General features: G+C 43.2%; 4 protein-coding genes across 8 annotated transcripts; 3 read left to right on the top strand and 1 right to left on the bottom strand.

Moving 5' to 3' along the window:
* Nucleotides 1-205: 205 nt before the first annotated feature.
* Nucleotides 206-12,781, top strand: LOC108050979 (neurofibromin). 5 transcript variants are annotated; one of them, XM_017132897.2, is made up of 18 exons: nt 206-501; nt 753-896; nt 955-1,339; nt 1,397-1,538; nt 1,595-2,188; nt 2,248-2,569; nt 2,626-3,178; nt 3,237-3,774; nt 3,834-5,425; nt 5,483-6,089; nt 6,163-8,518; nt 8,572-8,826; nt 8,887-8,982; nt 9,517-9,606; nt 9,923-10,125; nt 10,182-10,368; nt 10,427-10,592; nt 10,772-12,781. In XM_017132897.2, exons 1-18 carry the CDS (start codon nt 442-444, stop codon nt 10,891-10,893), a joined length of 8,412 nt encoding a protein of 2,803 aa, XP_016988386.1. In that variant the 5' UTR covers nt 206-441; the 3' UTR covers nt 10,894-12,781. The 5 variants fall into 5 exon arrangements, with proteins under 5 accessions (XP_016988386.1, XP_016988389.1, XP_016988387.1 ...); XM_017132900.2 differs by having other exon boundaries at nt 11,639-12,781; XM_017132898.2 differs by having other exon boundaries at nt 11,806-12,781.
* Nucleotides 12,782-13,471: 690 nt separating this feature from the next.
* LOC108050959 lies at nt 13,472-14,598 on the bottom strand. The gene is made up of 2 exons (XM_017132877.1): nt 14,222-14,598; nt 13,472-13,727 (listed from the first exon to the last, which is right to left on the bottom strand). The coding sequence occupies exons 1-2, from the start codon at nt 14,464-14,466 to the stop codon at nt 13,472-13,474; spliced, it is 501 nt and encodes a 166-aa protein (XP_016988366.1). The 5' UTR covers nt 14,467-14,598.
* A 604-nt stretch (nt 14,599-15,202) lies between these two features.
* LOC108050973 (enhancer of split mdelta protein) lies at nt 15,203-16,248 on the top strand. Its single transcript, XM_017132891.2, has one exon. It carries the CDS (start codon nt 15,343-15,345, stop codon nt 15,865-15,867), a length of 525 nt encoding a protein of 174 aa, XP_016988380.1. The 5' UTR covers nt 15,203-15,342; the 3' UTR covers nt 15,868-16,248.
* A 1,707-nt stretch (nt 16,249-17,955) lies between these two features.
* Nucleotides 17,956-18,847, top strand: LOC108050967 (enhancer of split mgamma protein). The gene has a single exon (XM_017132885.2). The coding sequence runs from the start codon at nt 18,024-18,026 to the stop codon at nt 18,639-18,641; it is 618 nt and encodes a 205-aa protein (XP_016988374.1). The 5' UTR covers nt 17,956-18,023; the 3' UTR covers nt 18,642-18,847.
* Nucleotides 18,848-22,605: the final 3,758 nt, after the last annotated feature.

The following is a 22,605-nucleotide window of genomic DNA, read 5'->3' on the forward strand; positions in this document are numbered from 1 at the left end:
TGTCCGGGTGGAAACGCATAAGGTTTTTCCGAAACACCCCGGATAAGTCTTTAAACTTTGAAGAACCAATTATGGCTTGTCAGCCCAATGGAGTTCAAAAAACAATCGGATATTTGCCTTTTGCCGATGGTTACATGGTCACCCTAGGCAAACATCGCACGCAGAGTGGTTGGCCAAAGGCCATCTCTAACTAGCGATTGCCCATCTCTACTTAGTTCGTGAATGGACGGGAAAAATAATATAACTTATAAAAGAGTAAAAAATTGGTAATAATAAATGCTGGAAGTGTCCGCCTGAGGAATACAAAAAAAGGACCGGAGACTACCAACAAATATGGCATCGAACGCTTTGCCTCTTCTCCAGGCCACCGAAAGAATGGCTTATCTTTTGCTCTCCAAAATCCAGTAAAAAGTCAACAAATATTTCTGAAAACAGCAAAAAATGGCCACACAAAAGCCAGGCGAGTGGGCGAGTGCCCTTTTGGCCCGTTTCGAGGATCAGGCAAGTGTTTTCAACGGTTTTTTCGCAGCTGCCTTTTTCCCAAACGAAAAAATGTACCTGCTGTTCTGCTTCTTGCTTTCCCACACATGCTCATTCTGTCTGCTAGTGTGCGTGTCTCACGCACTCTATGTGTGTGTGCTCTCAATCAAATGCGTGGTAGAGCGAGACAGCAACAATAACAAAAATACTGAATAGAACTTATGAATGAAATGAAAATAATCAATCAATTTGAATCCCATTAATTCCTGCAGTTGCCAAATAGGATCGGAGCATACGGCACGCAGGCCAGGATGAGCCAGGACCAACTGGTGGCCTGTCTAATCCACATATCGCGATACCGCTTCTCCTTGGTTATTTCCGGACTTACAAAGATGCTCCAAAGGGTCAATGAGGCGGTGAGTGCTCCAAGAAAACAACATCATTACCTAAAAATATAAACCTATCCTATTGCAGGCTCTTCAAAATCGCCATGAGCCGGAGCGCTGCTACTTCGAGTCGCTGGTCATCATACTGACCACCCTGGAGCGCTGCTTGACTAACCAGACCAAGGACACAGCTCGTTTTGAGGAGGCCATGAATGTAAAGCTCCTGCTACGCGAAATCTCCCAGTTTGTGGACGTTCAGAGCGACAATAATCCCAATGCTGCCCAGCTCAAGGCCCTGGCATCGAAGGTGCTTTTTGCCTTATCGCAAAATCACTTTTCGGCAGTGTTCAATCGCATCTCGGCAAGGATTCAGGAGCTGACATCCTGCTCTGAGGAGAACCCGGACTACAACGACATCGAATTGATTCAACATATTGATATGGACATGATTAAGCTTACCAAGCTGCTGCAGGGTGGGTGCACTTACCCATCCTTTGACGGAAGTTTATTAAAATGCTTTTGTTTTTTAGAAACCATCACAAAGTTTCGGTCGAAGCGTGCTCCTCCATTGATCTTGCTTTACTCACTAGAGAAGGCTATTTGGAACTGGATTGAGTACCATCCACAGGAGTTCCAGGACTTGCAACGAGGCACCAATAGAGATATATCCACGTAGGACTTGCATCAAAAGTATTAAAAGCAAAATACTAATCATTTGTATCCATTAGCTGCTGGGAACCCCTTATGGACTTTGTGGAGTACTTCAAAACCGAGAACAAGAAGAGCAAGACCCTTGTGTGGCCACTGCAAATGCTCCTGCTCATATTAAATCCCTCCTGTCTCGAAGCCGTAGTCAACGAACTGCAGCAGTCGGAGAAGGAAAAAGAAAAGGATAAGGAAAAGGTTGCTTCTAAGTCGGCTCAATCCACATCCCGGGACAAAGACTTTTCGGCCAAGCAGTTCATCGAAAGCATCAAACGGGGACTGGGCCAGCACTCGCCCTCTAAACAAGTCACCGAATCCTCGGCCATCGCCTGTGTAAAGCTCTGCAAGGCATCTACTTACATAAACAACACCGACTCCAACAATGTGGTCTTTAAACTAGTGCAGTTCTTTATTAACGATCTCAAGGCACTTCTCTTTAATCCGGCCAAGCCCTTCTCCCGCGGCCAGGGCTATAACTTCGCGGATATTGAGCTCATGATTGACTGCTGGGTTTCCTGTTTCCGGATAAATCCCCACAACATCGAGGCACTAAAAGTTTGTCTAAATTTATCGTCGCCGCAGGCTTATCACTTTGTCATTGTTTGCTCCCTGCTAAGGTAAATATTTCGAGTAATCAAATGACTATATCTCATATAACTTAACAAATATTTTTCAGATTGGCACATATATATGTGGACTTTCGCCTGCAGAACAAAAATCCTTTTCGGATTGTGAACCAACCGAGATTATCCTGGTGGCCACAAACGGATGTCGTTCATTACCGCTCCGCCGAGTTAAGAGCTCTTTTTACGGATACTCTTAACAAAGCCACCCAAGGTTACATAGCACATACCCCACTGCGCTATATAACCTCACTGACGCTGAAGTCAAAGGACACCCAAAAGGGTTTAACTCGGGCTGAAGAGGGTCCTGCACACAAAATGCTACTGCTGCTGCTAGTGCGACTGATCCATGCAGATCCCACGCTTTTGTTGAATGTGAGTTCTTCGATAACTTTATCCCTTAAAATGTTAAAATATATATTATATCGCAGACTCAAGGAAAAGTGGCCCACGAAGTGCAGAGCTCCACGTTGGAGCTGATCAACGGTCTGGTAAGTTTGGTGCATCAAACTACTATGCCAGATGTCGCGCAGGAGGCTATGGAGGCGCTGCTCGCTCTGCACGCCCCAGAAAAGATTGAGGTTTGGAATCCAGAGGCTCCTATCAACACATTTTGGGACGTCAGTTCTCAGGTGTTGTTTTCCATCTCGCAAAAGCTCATTCAGCACCAAATAGCGAACTACACGGATGTGTTGAAGTGGCTGCGCGAGATTCTAATCTGCCGGAATACGTTCCTTCAGAGACACAAGGATTACGCCCACGTGGGCAGTCAGATTGCCATTTGCAAACAAGCTCACATCAAGATGGAGGTGGTTTTCTTCATGTATCTGTGGAGCGTCGATTTGGATGCGGTGCTTACTTCGCTGTCTTGTTTCGGATTGCTGTGCGAGGAGGCAGAGATCTGTTGCAGTTCCGATGAGCTGACAGTCGGCTTCATTATGCCGAATTATCACATTTACCAAGAGTTAGCCCAGCTGTCCACATGTTAGTTTTTTAATTAAACATCTTTTGTTTCTATTCAAGAGTAATATTTTTATTTTAGCTGCAACGGACTCCCGCATTTGTTTCTTCGACAACACCCATGGCAATGTACTGAGTCGACTTACGCTTCAAAAGCGCATCATGACCCTATTGCGGAAGATTGAGCACTGTGTCCATGGTGTACAACCCGCTTGGGAAGAGACATTTCGGAACTGGGAAGTGTCTAGCAAGGTTTTGCAAACCTACCCCAAATGCAAGGGTGAAGATGGCCAGGCAGAAGTCTTCCATCGTGGCATGGGAAAGCGACGAGCTAGTCACCAGAGCTCAGAGCACGATTTGGAGGAGCAGATCAACGAATGGGCCAATATGACCTGGTTTCTTTTGGCTCTGGGCGGCGTCTGTCTTCACAAACGCAGCAGTAGCCGTCAAATGCTGCTACAGCAATCGCAGAACAATGCCTCGTTGGGATCTCTAGCTCAAAACTCTCTTTACTCCAGTTCCACGAGTTCTGGACATGGTTCGCTGCATCCTAGTACGGTTTCGCTATCCACGCTTCCACCTGCACCTCCACAAGATGTCAGCTATTGCCCAGTAACACAGTAAGACCAACCTTTCAGTTTTATTAAACACTTTATTGAGATATACTTGTTCAACACAGATTTGTTGGCCAACTTCTGCGTCTACTAGTCTGCAGCAACGAAAAAATCGGCCTCAATATCCAGAAGAACGTAAAGGAATTGGTAGGCGAGGAGATGTCGACCCAACTGTATCCTATACTCTTCGACCAGGTTAGGGCCATCGTGGAGAAGTTCTTTGACCAGCAGGGACAGGTGAACGTTAATGTAACGGACATCAACACACAGTTTATCGAACACACCATATACATAATGAAATCAATCCTGGATCCAAAGGCAAGTAAAGATCCCAACAACGAGCAGCCTTCGCCGTCGGAACATTTGGGAGTTACAAGCATCGAAGGAATGATGCTTGGGATCGTAAGATATGTTCGACACCTGGACATGACTGTCTATGCCATCCGAATCAAAACAAAACTGTGCCAGCTTGTAGAGGTGATGATGAAGCGCCGTGATGATCTCGCCTTTCGTCAGGAAATGAAGTTCCGTAACAAGTTGGTGGAGTATTTGACCGACTGGGTGATGGGTACCTCTCATCAGATTGCGCCGCCCAGTTCGGCTGATGCCGCTATACTCACAAACACTTCCCTCATCTTTCGAGATTTGGATCAAGCCTGCATGGAGGCAGTGGCGGCCCTGCTTCGCGGACTTCCTCTCCAGCCAGAGGAGTCGGATCGAGGCGACTTAATGGACGCAAAGAGTGCGCTTTTCTTAAAGTATTTTACCCTCTTTATGAATCTGCTAAACGACTGCATCGACAGCTCTGAGGCGGAAAAGGAGATGAATAATACTCCTTTGTTGCCTCCACGGCCTCGAATGGCAGCTGGAAAGCTTACTGCTTTAAGGAATGCCACAATCCTTGCCATGTCCAATTTGCTAGGTGCAAACATAGACTCGGGTTTGATGCACTCGATCGATTTGGGCTATAACCCCGATTTGCAAACTCGAGCCGCTTTCATGGAGGTGCTCACACAAATCCTGCAGCAAGGTACCGAATTCGATACCCTTGCTGAAACAGTGCTAGCCGATCGCTTTGAGCAACTGGTCCAATTGGTCACAATGATCAGCGACAAGGGTGAACTGCCCATTGCCATGGCGTTGGCAAATGTGGTAACTACTTCCCAGATGGACGAACTGGCCAGGGTCCTGGTCACTCTGTTCGACGCCAAGCACCTGCTATCCCCCCTTCTATGGAACATGTTCTATCGCGAGGTGGAGGTCTCCGATTGCATGCAAACGCTTTTCCGTGGAAATTCCTTGGGCAGCAAGATCATGGCCTTCTGCTTCAAGATATATGGAGCTAGTTATCTGCAAATGCTTCTGGAGCCGCTGATTCGACCGCTACTCGATGAGGAAGAGGAGACCTGCTTTGAGGTTGATCCAGCTCGTCTTGATCCCACCGAGGACATCGAGCAGCACAGGAACAATTTAATTGCCCTAACCCAGAAGGTGTTTGATGCCATTATTAACTCGTCCGATCGTTTTCCCCCGCAGCTGCGCTCCATGTGCCATTGCCTGTACCAAGTGTTAAGCAAACGCTTTCCGAATTTGCTGCAGAACAACATTGGTGCAGTGGGCACGGTCATTTTCTTGCGCTTCATAAATCCAGCCATAGGTAAGATTTAAAATAAATTCTTCAATGATAACTCGTATTAATCTCCTATTTTTTCAGTTTCCCCGCAAGAATTAGGAATCGTTGACAAACAGGTTCACAGCTCAGCTAAACGGGGCTTAATGCTAATGTCAAAGATCCTGCAAAATATTGCCAACCACGTTGAGTTCTCCAAGGAGCAGCATATGCTGTGTTTTAACGATTTCCTGCGCGACCACTTCGAAGCCGGTCGACGGTTCTTTATCCAGATTGCCTCAGATTGCGAGACCGTGGATCAAACATCGCACAGCATGAGCTTTATTTCGGATGCGAACGTTCTGGCCCTGCATCGCTTGCTGTGGACCCACCAGGAGAAGATCGGCGACTATCTTTCAAGCAGTCGAGATCACAAGGCGGTGGGAAGGCGGCCCTTCGACAAGATGGCTACTTTACTAGCCTACTTGGGTCCGCCGGAGCACAAGCCTGTGGACTCGCACATGATGTTCAGCTCTTATGCACGCTGGAGCTCCATTGACATGTCATCGACCAACTTCGAGGAGATTATGGTCAAGCACCAGATGCACGAAAAGGAGGAATTCAAGACCCTTAAGTCAATGAACATATTTTACCAGGCGGGAACCAGCAAATCAGGATATCCTGTATTTTACTACATAGCAAGAAGATACAAGTAAGTGACCAAAAATAGAATTAATTGAAATCATGCATGTTTTTATCCACATTTTGACTTTCTTTCTCTCAAGGATTGGGGAAACAAACGGGGATCTGTTGATCTACCATGTCATTCTTACATTGAAACCCTTCTGCCACTCGCCCTTCGAGGTGGTCATCGATTTTACGCACACCTGCTCGGACAATCGGTTCCGCACCGAGTTCCTGCAAAAGTGGTTCTATGTCCTCCCCACGGTAGCTTACGAAAATGTCCATGCGGTGTATATTTACAACTGCAATTCATGGGTGCGGGAATACACCAAATTTCACGATCGCATCCTGGCACCATTGAAGGGAAACCGCAAGCTTCTGTTCTTGGAATCGCCAAACAAACTCACCGATTTCATCGACGCCGAGCAGCAGAAGTTGCCGGGCGCCACACTTTCGTTAGACGAGGATCTCAAGGTGTTTAGCAATGCGCTGAAACTTAGCCACAAGGACACCAAGGTGGCCATCAAAGTAGGACCCACGGCATTACAGATTACGTCGGCTGAAAAGACAAAGGTTCTGGCCCATTCGGTACTCTTAAACGATGTCTACTACGCCTCTGAGATTGAGGAAGTGTGCCTGGTGGACGACAACCAGTTCACCCTGTCCATAACCAACGAAAGTGGTCAATTGAGCTTTATTCACAACGATTGCGATAATATTGTCCAAGCCATTATCCACATCCGAAATCGTTGGGAGCTTAGTCAACCGGATTCGGTGACAGTGCACCAAAAAATACGACCAAAGGATGTGCCGGGAACACTGCTTAACATGGCACTGCTTAATCTGGGTTCATGTGATCCAAATTTAAGGACTGCTGCCTACAATTTGCTATGTGCTTTGACCGCGACTTTTGACCTAAAGATTGAGGGACAGCTCCTCGAAACCCAAGGTCTCTGTATACCCTCCAACAATACCATATTTATCAAGTCTGTGAGCGAGAAGTTGGCCACCAACGAACCTCACTTGACTCTGGAGTTCCTTGAGGAGTCCATTCAAGGCTTCCAGCGCAGCACCATCGAGCTGAAGCATTTGTGCTTGGAGTATATGACGCCATGGTTAAAGAACCTTGTCAAGTTTTGCAAGTCCAACGATGATTCCAAGAAGCTAAAGGTCTCTCAAATTCTGGACAAACTTATCAACTTGACCATTGACCAAAAGGAAATGTATCCCTCAGTGCAGGCTAAGATCTGGGGATCTATTGGACAAATTCCCGAACTCATCGACATGGTTTTGGATAATTTCTTGCATAAATCGATTACATATGGCTTGGGTTCACCACAGGTAGAGATAATGGCGGACACTGCAGTGGCTCTTGCTTCAGCCAACGTCCAATTGGTGTCCAAGAAGGTCATAACACGGATGTGCCGGGTCATGGACAAATCGTGCACGAATCCTACTCAGTACCTGGAGCAGCACATGATGTGGGATGACATTGCCATCCTTGGAAGATATCTGCTCATGCTGTCCTTTAACAACTGCTTGGATGTGGCCACGTCGGTACCCTACTTATTCCACACCATCACGTTTTTGGTCTGCTCGGGATCGCTGTCGATGCGAGCCTCAACCCACGGCCTGGTGATCAACATTATTCACTCGCTGTGCACCTGCACGAATCCCTCCTTCTCGGAGGAGGCGCAGCGTGTACTCCGACTGTCCCTGGACGAGTTCTCGCTGCCCAAGTTCTATCTGCTCTTTGGCATCAGCAAGGTCAAGTCGGCAGCAGTGACTGCATTCCGGTCCAGCTGCCGACATCCCACAGATAAGTGGCTGGGAAATGAGAGAGTTACTCAACCGTTGCCCGCGGATCGGGAGCGTTTGTCGCTACCATCACTGGAGGTCATCACGGATGCCCTACTCGAAATAATGGAGGCTTGCATGCGCGATGTTCCTGATTGCGATTGGCTCAACACTTGGACTTCCTTGGCCCGCAGTTTTGCCTTTTGCTACAATCCAGCATTGCAGCCGAGAGCTCTTATAGTTTACGGATGCATCAGCAAAAGTGTTACAGACCACGAAGTAAAGCAGTTGCTGCGCATCCTGGTCAAGGCCTTGGAATCCTTTAACGATCTCATTCTGATCGAGGCACTGGTCATGTGTTTGACTCGAATTCAGCCGTTGCTGCGCCCGGAGTCGCCGATTCATCGGGCTCTCTTCTGGGTCGCCATTTCTGTGCTGCAGCTGGACGAGATTACCCTGTACGGTGCCGGTTTGGCACTCCTCGAGCAAAACCTGCACACGCTCAAGTCACAGGGCTGCTTCGACAAGAAGGAGACCATAGCTGAGGTAATGATGAAGACAAGGGAAAAGCTGGAGTGGCATTTTAAGCAACTGGATCACGCCGTGGGCCTTTCGTTCCGCAGCAATTTTCACTTTGCCCTGGTAGGGCATTTAATCAAGGTAAGTTCTGAGTAAATATACCGAATTATTATTTATAACTTGTATTATTATAGGGCTTCCGCCATCCTACACCCACAACTGTTTCCCGCACCTCTCGAGTGCTAACCATGCTGCTAGGCATTATTGCTAAGCCGCTTCATCGTGACAAGTTTGAAGTAACCCCCGAAAGTGTGGCCTATTTAACCGCTCTGGTGGCTGTTTCCGAAGAAGTCCGTTCCCGGTGTCATGTGAAGCACGCCCTGCCACGCTGGCCTGCTGATCTCAGTGGCAGTGTGGAAAATGGGGAAGCATCCAGTGGAGTGCAAGCCGTAAGTTTAAAAAAATGGAATTCAAATTATTTAAAATTGATCTGTCAAATATCCCCTCAGATTGGGTTGCCTCTTTCGCGTCGGCAAAAGAGTTGGGATATCCTAGATCAGTCCGCTCTGCAGTTCGCTCGCCAACACAAAGTTCCCACACTTCAGGTGAGCTCTTAAGATCGATTACACCGAGTTGTGTTCCCCACTCGTTCGAAATTCGCTGTGCAAAAGTTGTTATAACCATCTGCTATAGTAACTTTTGGCTATCTATTTGAGTTTATATATTCAAACCTATATAACCTATATATCCCACCTACTGTGTAATATCAACTATCTATCGAGATCAGCCGTTGCATAACTAATAATCGTTCAATGTTTTTTTTCTTTTCTCTTTTTATGTTTGATTTAAATATAAAATAAAAACGTTACATAAAAATCACAATGTATACTCGTTTATACCGTGTTTATGCCATAATCTGCCTGCCGAATCCTACATCTAATTGCTGCTTGTAACTCTCATAAATATCAATATTACTTATGAACTATAAACTGTAACTGCCACTTCTACTACTACTACGCATGAACATTGTTATTTAATTTACGTATGATTTTGTTATCGAAACCGGCTAAAACTGCAACTTCAACATCAACACTGTGACAAAACACATCAACCACCAACATTAAATTAAACTTCCGTAGAACGCGCGAGTTTTGTTTAAAACTCAACGCTCATTCTCGGTGCCGACAACCAAAGATCCGAACAATGCAACCGGCATCGAAGAACGTCAGGTATTGCTCAAACAAAGTTATCTCCTAGCTAAACTAACTCTACTACCCCACTAAATCCTAGTTATCTAAGCTCGTTACTAAATTCCACTAAAAAAATACCATTGATGTTTCGCTGTAATGTCATTTAGTTTGTTTACTCTGCATGGCACTGAATGAAGGTAGCCAAAAAGGCATCCTGTTCACCCCAAGGCCCACATGCACATTTTTTCGTAGATCTTCCATATTCACTAGTTTCTTTTAAACCATATCTGTGTGTATTTGGATGGCCCATTTTAATGTGAATGTGAATTAACACCTGTAAAATTAATTTAAACAGGAACGCGGGTCGCGTTCGTCAGTGTCCAACGAGTCGAATGTCCTACTAGATCCGGAGGTCTTGCCTGATTTGTCCATACAAGCCCTGGTGTTGACTGTTTTGGCCACTTTGGTGAAGTATTCGTCGGATGAGGGCGAAACGCGCGTTTTGTATCAGTATTTGGCTGAAGGATCTGTGGTATTTCCCAAAGTGTTTCCAGTTATGTAAGTATAAAATGTATAACGTATTTCAAAAAAGTTTAACAAGTAGTTTTTTTCAGCCATTCGCTGCTGGATCAGAAGATTAACAATATTTTGTCAGTGTCCCACGATCAAGTGGTGCTCAACTCTGTGCAGAACATTATACAAAACATGCTGGCCAGCGAAGATCCCTCCCAGCAGCAGCTTCACTTCCTTCAAAGCTGTGGTTTTGGCGGGCTTTGGCGATTTGCTGGACCCTTCACCAAAGTGGGTCCATAAATACATGCTAAACCATATATAGTTATAAAATGAAATGTATTTGCAGTATAATATGATGGGTGAATCCTCGGAGCTGTTTGTCAACTGTTTGGAAGCCATGGTTGAGACCTGTTTGCCAGGAGATGAATCCGCCCCGGTGCCACCCTCACCACGTCCCTATAACCTAAGCTCCAGCCTGAGTAGCCTGACTCTAGGCTCCCCCACGGACAAAGGTTAGTATTCAGTAGATTTCCGTAAGCTTTTGCTCAAACCACAAATGACTTAATGCATTGCTTTAATCTAGAGCGCTTACTTTTCAATAGCAGTCCCCATTAAACTAACACATAGTTGTACAAACAGTATTTACCTAAACTTAACCTTTTCTTTATATCACACCAATTGCGATATATAGCATTCTCATCGGAATCATTAGATTTTTATGACAATTGCCCAGGCAGCGTCAGCAGTCTGCGACGCGCCTCACACAGCAAATCACGCGCCAAACATCGAATTAACGACAGTCCATCACATTGAACGTTCCACAAGTAAAATAAAAAACTATTAAAACATTAACTAAAGGCAAATTAAAAATAGCCACAGAATAACACCATGATTGGAAACAAATATGTATTTCGTAGTTAACTAAGCTATGTCAAATAGAACTATTGTCCAAACACCTACAACGATTTGTCATTTGTGTAATTACGTATAATATGCAAAATGTCAAACACAAAACTAAAGCCTAACGAAAACCCAGAAAATAATGCACCTAATCGTTTACACATTAGCAAATTGATGTTCGAGATTTGATAATTATATTGATGATATATCGGTACCTTAAAGCATTTACAAAATATTTTCGAAATCATGTGGGTAAATTAAATGCACCTTTGGTAGCGTAGTGTTGTATTGCCAAACATATTTATTGTTCAAAATTTAAAAGAAATGAGAAATATAATTCTTTATTGTTACAGAGAACCAATATATTTCTATAAATGCATGCCAATAACATTTCAACATATTCCAATTTTAAAATTATAAAACTGTACACGATTCAGTTTCCATTAGCTCCTAACTTTGCTAAGATCAAAAAAACAAAGAAAATACATCCAGATTTTATATATTTTCATTAATAGCTACATTTTATACAAGCAAAAAGATAATAGAAGTATAATTCAAGAAAAATTATTTAGCTTCAACGCTTTGTTGCCCAAATTTTCCTTTCACCCCAAATACTCCTTCCCTCAATATGTTTATGCAACTTTTGTCTTACTTTCAGCTGCATGAATAACAACTACAAACCCGCGCACTAGACGTACCACACTAATCTCAAAAGTAATGCGTTTCCTAAATCTGTTTAAAAAGTGCTTTTAGAGAACGTGAAAACCCCCACAGAATGTCGTACAAAATCATAGAATATTTATATATTGGTATATGTATGTATAGATTGTCCAAATGGGATGTCTACAAAATGCGAAAAAAGGAAATGAACGCGTGAATCGATATATGTAAAAATGAATGTATATAAGTGTATGTGTAGAAAGGAGTGGATAAGGGATATGGTAACTATAGAAGAAGATATCGAACGAAAATATTTTTAAACGATAAACGATTGTACATTTTAATGTTTGCAATCCGCAACTGCAACTAAACACACCAAGTCCACCAGTTCCTGAGAAGATAACCACGACCAGGCGAAAGAGTTAACCACGAAAGCGAGTAAAGGCAAAATCAAACGAAACGAATACAAGAATAACTCAAAGCTTTAAGAAAGCGGCATGTTTCACGTGTCGTCAACATTATTTTGTATTATTAAAGAATCTCCCGAAGCAAATGTATCAGATGGCATTTATTTTGTTTATTCTTATTAATTTTATTTTTTTAACCAAGTTCATCTCTCATTAGTCCTTACTAATTTATTTCATCACAATATACTTCAAAAAAATTCTAAAACACCAAAAACTAAACGATGATAAGCTTAAAACGACCCAGTCCGCTTTAAATATAATTTAGTTTTAAGCACAAACCAAGATTTTAATCGAAATAGAGTTTATAAGGAAACAGAATCGAACCAAAATAAAACCTTACGAACGTTACACATTTGTACCTCTTATTAAACAATAAACGCAACAAATTAGTCCGCTACACTACTTTCCAGCACATGGATTTTAAACTGTATTTGGCGTTATCCGTATTAAACAATATTTTTTTTTAGCTAGATGAGCGAAAATGGAACAGGATTCTAAGCATTATTATTAATATAAATGTATATGTGTGTGTTGCTATATGTGTATTAAATATGTATCTTTGTATATTACAGCCTCTTGAAGATATTTATGAAATGTTAATGTCCCAAATTTATCAGTGTACAAGAATATTGAACAAATTAAAATACTTTCAATTAAAACGTTTAATGAAAATATGCACTTTTGTTTTACTGGGATCCGCATCTAGCGGAATGTTCAAAAACTCTTGGGGGAAAACGTTTCTAATTTGCATTGCCATTTTTAAATAAATAGAATTACTATCTTCTATCTAGTTACGGCAATCAACTTGGTTTAACTGTTATACTGGCTACTCCGATCCTTTCTTAGTCGCAAAAAAGGAAATCCTTGCTTTTAGGCTTCTTGATTGTGCAAAAACATATTATAATGTATTGTAAGATCTCTGATTACTATTAATTTAAACATATTTCAACTGCCAGCAGATTCAAGAATTTCAAAACCCCAACAAACTTAATAGGATGATTCATCATTGTCAGTTTATCCCTCTTTTTAAATCTTCCATCCACGCAAATTGGCGCAATTTGAAATCTTTGTTTTTGCATATGGCTGTCTTTCTTCAGTCATCCCAAAACCCATATCAAAACATGGCTACGCTGATGATCTCAGAAACCTCCCCCACGAAGAAAAACGCAAATGAAATGTACGAAATCAGTGCCATCAGATGTCAACGATGTCGCTGGTGCCGTTTTCTGTTTGTTAACTTCTCGATTTCATGGCTGCGATTCCAGCGACCCCTGGTCTTGAACTGGAACTCACCCTCGGGCAGGTGGATTTCGTCAATGGCCCAATCCCAAAACCCAATCTCGCCGAAATGCGCCAAACAAGTGTCACAGCTGACCGAGGCCGAGAAGCCGAGAGCAGGAGTGCGGCACAATCCCAATACTTGTGGGAATGCCTCCAGCAAACTTTCTCACGATGCACATGCACCGGCTGCTTGCCTGGGTGGTGCTATTCCGATTGCCGATCCAGTGGTGGTGGTTGCTGCGGTGGTTGCCCGTAAGTGTAACGCAATGTCGCGCCAAAGAGGAAATGAGGTCTGTGTGACTGTGCGCCAAAAGGGAAGACCCACACTGAAAGAAAATTCTATACTTTCAACAGCAGCAAAAATGAAGACAAGTCAGGCTTCGATTTCTTAACCCAATCTTAGGAAGTCTTTGACCATTAATATTTATTTGGTTTAATTCATTACTTTTATTGCATTAAAAATCAAAACTTCTAAATTATATAAAAAAAGGTTTTTTTTAATATAATTTTTATTACTTTCAAAGCAAATATAAGTCTGAACTAAAAAATATTATTGAAACTAGAAAAAAATCAGAATCAAGAGAGCCTTTAAGTCTAACTTGTTTTTTTTGGCAATACAAAGTTAAAATACAGGTATAATCAATTTTAAAACTAGAGTTCTCCTCAACTTTGAGATAACCTTTCGGTTTATTTCTCTGCAATAATTAAAAATTTAAACTGTTCCCAAATTTGAGTCGAAGACAATATAGATCTCAAAAATGAAGTTGGGCTTTGTAGTCCCCCAGTCACTTTTCGCTCAGTGTCTCTGTACGCACACAAGCTGAAGCCCACACCCATGTGCAACAATGCCTTCGAATCGACGAGATTGGCTCTTTGGCTTAAGTGAGGACGGCACGCATGGGGCACGGCTCTCTTTTCTCGAGGGGAATGGGAAACTGGGAGCGGGAAGAGTGGCACGGATGGCTGGCAGGCAGGTCGAGGTCATGTCGATGTCGGGTGTGCGTTTGGTGCGCTGCTGGTGGTAGTGGCTGATTGCTCTGGCTCTCGTCTTTCCTCGGCTCTTCAGCGTGCTCCTCATCCCCGACCCTTCTTCTGACTGCTGCGCCGGCGCACGGCAACAGCACGCGGAAGAGAGACGCCCAAAGAGAGAGGCGCCCAAAGAACGTGTTATTCGGCCCTAGTCAATACACTTAAAATAACTAGAAGATGGTCTACTAATACTTTTTAGGTTTTTTACAACGCTGAAAAAGTTTAGTACTTAAAAATCATTGCATACTTACTTCGTCTGAATAAATAATACACAAATATGGGTGATATTTGATAATTAAAAACCATAGTTTTTGTCTTCAGGTCAAAAACATTTATTTATTTTTACAATATCTATTTATTTTATTTATTTTGATTATTTTATTTTAATTTGGAAGTTATATAATTTATTAAAATGTTTAAGAGATAAGAATATAAATTAAATTAATTATAGGATTCTTTCAATTAATTTCTAGGAAATCAATAATTATTTAAGAAAAATTTGTTTGGGCATTTTATAAAGTATCAATCCTTAATTTTTGTCACAAAATGAAATAATTATTTCCTGTGCAATAAGAGAGAGCCACATCGGCTTCCGCCCGATCGAAATTTTTGATATTGCACACGTGCAGCGCCGAGGGAATCTTGCCACAAGCAGAGAGTGACCCGATTGATGCTTCGTGGTGATCGTCGGCGTGGACGAGCGCTGTGATCGCAGTGCGTGGTGGCAGTTAGGGGAGGATTTCGATTTCGCAAGTGTACGGCACCGGCAGCTACGACGCTGTGTGGCAGCTACAAAAAGGATCAGCTTACCTTGCGGCAAGATCATTTCTCAAGTGACTACCGTGCAGTGCGGAGCAGCAGCAGCAGCAACATCGCAACTTTATTTACAAACAATTCTTCCACCAAAATACCATAATTATACACAATGGCCGTGCAGGGTCAGAGATTTATGACCAAGACTCAGCATTACCGCAAAGTGACCAAACCCCTCCTGGAGCGGAAGAGACGCGCCCGAATGAATCTCTATCTGGACGAGCTTAAGGACCTCATCGTGGACACAATGGATGCGCAGGGCGAGCAGGTCAGCAAGCTGGAAAAGGCGGACATCCTGGAGCTCACCGTCAACTATTTAAAGGCGCAGCAGCAGCAGAGGGTGGCCAATCCGCAATCCCCGCCAGCCAACCAGGTTAATTTGGATAAATTCCGCGCCGGATACACCCAGGCTGCCTACGAGGTCTCACACATATTCTCTACTGTACCCGGCTTGGATCTTAAGTTCGGCACCCACCTCATGAAGCAGTTGGGTCACCAGCTCAAGGACATGGAGCAGGAAGAAGATTGCACCGAAATGGTGGAGGAAGAACCAGTTAATCTATCAGATCAAAAACGCTCCAAGTCCCCCAAAGAAGAGGACATGCCTAATGGCGAAGATGTCTGGCGTCCCTGGTGAAGAGCATCCTAAAAATATGCAACCAATTAAAATTGATAGCTTTACTACTCTGTGTCATTGCGAAACGATCCAAGTTTTCCAAGGTCTAGTGTAAACATTTGCCTCAGAATCGTATTTAGTTGGTAGTTCAATTGATATGATGTGATGTTCCTGTGATAGTTTTTAAGTTCGTATTTTGTATTTGATCTCCCATAGGCCTAATGATTCATGTATTTAATTGATTATAATTTATTTTATCAACTTATCAAAGAGCTTCCCTACTTATCTTCCACTTAGTTTTATAAGGAAATATAATTTTATATGCTGTAAATTCGCATTTTTGCTTTACAACCGTTAGTCTAAGCCATGAAAGCATAACCAATAAAAATAATATAAACTGAAGTTTAAATAGTACAATATTTCTTGGTATGTTAATAGCGACGTGGGCTCTAAAATAGGGAACCCTCCACAAATGCATTCGGTCTGGTTTTCCAATTTGAAATAGTCGTATTGTCAAATGTTTTTTATTGCAGGTAATCGTTTCTTACAGGATTAAAGACACCATTTTAAATATAAATTCGTTTACATATTAATGTGCTAATATAAACACGATACTAATATATATTATATGGAATGAGAAATGATTTAAAGCTCGTTATTTAGGATAGAGATATAAAACTTAATAATTTAAATTTCATTTAACCCAATAAGCGAATAGATTTGCACATATGTATTTCTTTATCTTTGATGTTATTTATTAGAATAAATTTTTTTAAAAAAGTTTTTCTCATTTTACGAGCTGTAAGGAGTGACAATATTGTAACTTAGCCTTATAAAATTATAAATACATTCATCAACGGCAAATAATAACTAACTTATTAAAAATATAAATGATCTTTTTAAAGAACTTATTCCATATACACTTTACAAAGGTAAATAGGTTTTCCCAATTTAATAAAATTTATATATCACACCAAATCATACCATAGTTGTTCTTAATAAATCAAAATAAAAATTTAAAAGAAAAAAGTTCTCCCATTCGACAAAAGTTAGCAAAAGCAGAAACTCTAAAAAAAATAATTATTTTATGACTTTACTAAATAAATATCTGCTAAAACTTACACAACTTTCCTAAATTTAACCCCTGGAGTAGCTCTGATTGATGTCACTCTAGTTGAGACCCCACTCGTGTTACAACTCCTTGCCAAGCACCACCAACCATTGATTACAAATGTCCTGGAACGCGAGCAACTTACAGCCGAAAGTGTGTACACCGCGAGCCACACGCGAGCAGCGCTCCAGGATCAGCATCGCTGGCCTTTACACCGGAGATCGGAGGGAGGCGAAGAGGTCCTGCCGGGTCAGGAGGAACGGGGAAGTCGAACACACATTAAGCACACTCAGCGCACACGAGCAATGTTCCCACAGGATCATAACAGCCGACCAACAAGTGCAGGATGCCTCAGTCGCTGCCCCTTTCCCTTCCTCTGCTCCTCGCACTCGCACTCGAACTAGAACCCGATCCAATTTGGAATGCCAACGGTAAACAGGAAGTCGTCGGGGAATCGCAACGCCTTGTCCTTATCCCTATCCCCATCCCCCGGCGGAGGTCCTCGCTATCGTGGGAACCCCAGAGGACCCCGATGAGATGGCAGTTCATTATCCTTATTCCTTATTCCCCTCACCCCGCCCTGCCATAGTCAAATCATAACACACAAATCTAGAAACGGCAGCTGTTCGCTCTGCAAATTCCCATGCCCATAGCCATGCTCGGCTGCTTTTTGCGGGCAGGTGAGCGAGTCGATGTGAGAAACCGAGCAGGAAAGTGTTTCCCACGATCCTGCCAGCGATCCTGCTCCCTGGCTCCGTTGATAAGGGTGCCGGGGCAACAATAAGAAATCGCCCGAACAATAAGGAGCGGTCTCAAGAAGCGGAAGGGTCTGCATCGAGCAACCCTCATGCCAGCACACGAAGCGTGTCGCCGTCCCTTTTGCTCCTCGAATGCCAGCACACACGACGATCCAATCCCTTTGGCCCATTTTGGGGGTTGTTTCTGGCCGGCTATATAAGGCCGGGCCTCGAAGGTCTGACAACACACAACGTCTTCGACCGTCAGAGCAGCCACAGCTCAAAGAATTTACTCAAAAAATTCTAAAAAAAAAACACATACCTACAAAATGTCGTCGCTACAAATTTCGGAGATGTCCAAGACCTATCAGTACCGCAAGGTGATGAAGCCCATGCTGGAGAGGAAGCGTCGTGCCAGGATCAACAAGTGCCTCGACGAGCTCAAGGATCTGATGGTGGCCACACTAGAGTCCGAGGGCGAGCATGTCACCCGGCTGGAAAAGGCCGACATCCTGGAGCTGACAGTCACCCACTTGCAAAAGATGAAGCAGCAGCGTCAGCACAAGAGAGCTTCAGGCGATGAGAGCTTGACGCCGGCGGAGGGATTCCGTTCCGGCTACATCCATGCCGTGAACGAGGTCTCCCGCTCCCTGTCCCAACTGCCCGGCATGAATGTCAGCCTGGGCACTCAACTGATGACCCACCTGGGACAGCGCCTCAACCAGATCCAGCCAGCCGAAAAGGAACCCCTGCCCGTGACCGCTCCACTCTCCGTGCAGATTGCCACCCGGGATGCCTACTCCGTGCCCATCTCTCCAGTCTCCAGCTTCGCCAGCAGTCCCAACTCCACTGCCAGCTCGGCCAGCCATTCCCTGCTGACCACCATCGATGTGACCAAAATGGAGGACGACAGCGAGGACGAGGAGAACGTCTGGCGTCCCTGGTAGAAGGGGTTCACATCTTCCCGAAAAAAGAAAGAAAGATAGCGAAGGAGAGATCATAGAAAGTAAAAGTCTTCCGAGTCAATGGAATTCCACCATTCCGACTCCCCACCTAGTTTTAAGTAAATACCGTACACACACAAAGCTTTAGATGAGGACGCGCAGTTCATGTGATAACTAAACAAATAATAAATTATATATCTAAAATGAAATGATCACGACTTTTTTTGCCACTACTCGGTGACTCAGTTGCAAGCGAACATGCAAATTGCTGAGACACTCCCATATCTAAACAGTTCCCAATAAATTGCGGTCTAGAACGGAAATGCTAGCACCTATGTTTGTCCACTAAAACTATTCGATCGCCCCACGGATGCACACAATCGGCAGACAAAAGAAAGCGAAAACAATGCCAAGGCCGAAACAAGAAAAATTAAGCAGAAGAAGGAGAAAGAAACAGTCCAAAGTCGGGGCTACCGATGGGCAATGGGCTATATGGTCTTGGGTCTTGAACACGTGTGCGGACAATAAGCGAAGGCAACACAAAAAATTAGAGTCTTATCTCAGCGTGTCTAATCGAGTTACGACAATGTCGCTCAGACTTAGAAGAAAATAAATGGGAATAATGCTGGGGTGGGACCCGAAAAGGGATCGAGTCATCATTCATCCCGCATCCATCCTGATTTCGCTTTGTTCTCCTCTTTTTTTTTACCGTGATTCTCCTTGGCCACTCGGCTAGAAAATCGTGTGCACAATGGTCAAGGTAAGCTATGGGCACATAATTGCTTCGGATCAGGTAAATGAGTGCCTTGCCCTAGGGCAACTTTGAGATGGAGCCCCATCCCGGGACAGGATATCGTTTTTTGTTTCTTTTTTATGGGTTCTGCTTTGGGCCTTTTCGGTTTTTTTTTTGGTTTCTTTTTTTCTTGATTTGGCTGACCCAGCATCATTTGGTTATCTGTGTGCCAAGACCAGTAGCCGATCCCCAGACGCCTCTGTCTTTAAAATCGATGCGAGGGCTCAACGAGGGAATAGTCAACGAGATCGCTATCAGGATTGCCTTGGGACTAGGGATGGTACAGTGTAATAAATTCAAAGGAACTAAATTTATAGAGATTTTTCAGCTGATTAACAATCTGTTAACTTGTTAAAGCCGAATGTAGATTATCTTTAAAAGATCTCATCCAGAACAGCCCCTCTTAAGTGTTTATACTTAATTTAACATTTCCGTCCTTTAATGTTTTTTTGTTTCAGCAATTATTTATGGAAATGATTTGAAAATTGGGTTCTGGGTTAAAATACAATAATGGGAACTTCATACTTAAAAGAGTCAACTGGAATCCTTAATATTTATGAATCAATGCTGTCAATGAAATAAATACATTTATTAAAAAAGAGTTATTACATTTGAGGTCCTTTCACATATTGCGTAATCATAGAGCGGGGAGGGTGTCAGCCATATAATTACTTTTATGTACTATATTGATTTTTCGGATGACAAATCGAATACTTAGGTGTAAGGATGTTAAGAAACCATTAGTATTTCCAGAATTCGTGACTAAATTGGGTGCGTTGCTCATTTATTTATTTGTAGAAAACAGTAAGCTGAGTATTTTATTTTTATATTCTTAGAAAATACAACAAAGCAACCGTAAAATGTATGCACCAATTTAATTTTAAAAGTGACTAATTTGAGCGGATTCGAATAATTAACGACTCATTACCGACTATTCACTGACAATATCTCCAAGGTCATCTTACAGAAAGTTTCAATGTCACTTCCACCCTAAGACAACTTTTTACCCTTGTAGTAAAGGACACTTCCTAAGAGTCATGCAAAATCAGAGCTCACTTTCAAGGCTTACCCATCCCTAGATGATCCGATCAGGCGACATAACTGTCGAGCTGACAATAAGAGGACCAACACCAACCCGATCGGACCCAGTTACAATGGACAATAAGAAAAATATGGCCACAGGGATATGCAGAGGAATCGCACCCAAAACGGCAAAAGGAAATGCTGGCACAAAAGATACTTAATCTTATAGGTAAACCCGATGAATGATGAACGAATGGCGGCGACGTAACCGAACCCCCGATACAGCAATCCGGCGATCGAGCTCGAACGCAAGCCCAAGTCATTAAAAACTACAATACACAAACTGCATACGAATCACTCGAAGACCGAGGCCCAAAGAAAGGGTCTTTTTTTTTTGGGTAGGGGAAGGGACTGAAGACCGAAGACCGGGGACCGTGGCCAGAAAAAAAAGAAATATCAGAAGCGAAGATCGTGAGAAAATGGTTTGGAACGTGGTTCTCACACGATCGACACACCTGCCCTTTTTATGTATGTGTGTGTGTGTGTGTCTGGCTGTAGTGCCAGTGTGTGTGTATTTTTACGAATTCAAGATACAAGACCACTTACGGGCAAGATCACGACCGACTCGAGCTGTGGCTATATGGCTATAGATCGACATGAAAGAGAAAAGCAGCGTGCGGTAAGTGTGTCTCAGTCGAAGGCTCAGCCTCTGCCTCAGCGCTCAGCTTCGACTTTTGTGCATTGGCCAACATTGTAATGACTGTGGACACACGATCGTTAAGAGCGCGCCGTGTGATCTGGTCGAGAAAGGGGTCTGAGGTTTCGAGGGGGTACGACTATGGGTTCGGGCTCGGCGCATGCGTCGCTGTTTTGTTGAACGAACTCAATTTAGTTGGTTTATGACCAAAAAGCGAGAGAGCGAGCGGGATGGCAGAGGAGATCGGTTATGGAGATCGGAGTGGGAGATGGTCGTTGGGTCGTTTGGGGAGTTGGAGTTGGAGTTGGAGATGGAGAGATGTAGAGATGGAGCGATGGACCGCTGGAGAGGCACCCAACCACACTTATATGGTGTGCTATTGACTCTGTAATATCTTTAATATGGGATGTTGTTACACTACATTGGCACACGCTCTTGCTGCCACTGGACAAGCTGCCCACAGCTTGTGTCTGTATGTGAATGGGGATGGGAATGGGCATGGATGAGGTGGCTGCTGGCGGGACTGGAGATCGAGGCACGAGCTCCATTCCAACCCAATCCCATCCTCCATCCATGGTCGGGCCGGTTTTCCGCCGCCTCTCCTTTATTAAGTGGTGGTCTTGCGCTTACTTTAATATGGCTGCATTAAACTTTAGCGGCATGCGGAGTATTATGACTGAAGTAGGTGGCCGGACCCGCAGTGCTTTCGATGGGGGCCCACCGACTCACAGAGGTCACGTGATGGATGACGTGTGGGCTCTACTGTACCTCCTGTCACAGACCTCAGAATGGGTTGGGTAAGGTCCGAAATGCGAAAAGAGGTCTTTAAACATATTTAATGAAATTAATATTTAAAGAAAACTTATTAATTTTAATATACTATATAATCAAGCTAGTTTTGCATCAGGGTAAAACGTTTAATAATGTGTAATTAAAAAGTCTTTATAATTAGTGGAATTTTCTTGTCCCATCGCTGTACTCGTAATAAAATTCCCAAAAGAAGGCCATTCAAACGTGATAATGTTTAGTTTTGTACATTTTTCCAATAATGTATAAAAATTTTAAAAGATCACAAATTGTGTGAAAGTTTCTGCTTATCGAAGTCAGCATGAAAGTTTATGGGAAAAAGTGCTTAGCTCGTTAATTTATTAAATCAGAACACCAATTGGTTGTGGGCTTAATTATACCTTTATATTTTAATAAAATATTGTTTTTTTCTTTACATCATGGCAATCAATGAAATGTAAATATGACAAATTCGAAAATAATCTTCTAACGTGTTGATCATCAATGATTATATTAAGCTCTCTGTAATGACGCACTTTTCGACACGAAACGAAATCCAAAATGGACAGGTTTAATGGGAACCCCTTTATATCTGTCTGACGAACTAAGTTATCCAATTAGCCACCGGCTATGGCCTAGACTTCCCCGCTCTATCACTCTTAAAGTTA

Source organism: Drosophila rhopaloa, unplaced genomic scaffold, assembly GCF_018152115.1.
Source record: "Drosophila rhopaloa isolate 14029-0021.01 unplaced genomic scaffold, ASM1815211v1 contig_178, whole genome shotgun sequence".
NCBI classification, from domain to species: Eukaryota; Metazoa; Arthropoda; class Insecta; order Diptera; family Drosophilidae; genus Drosophila; species Drosophila rhopaloa.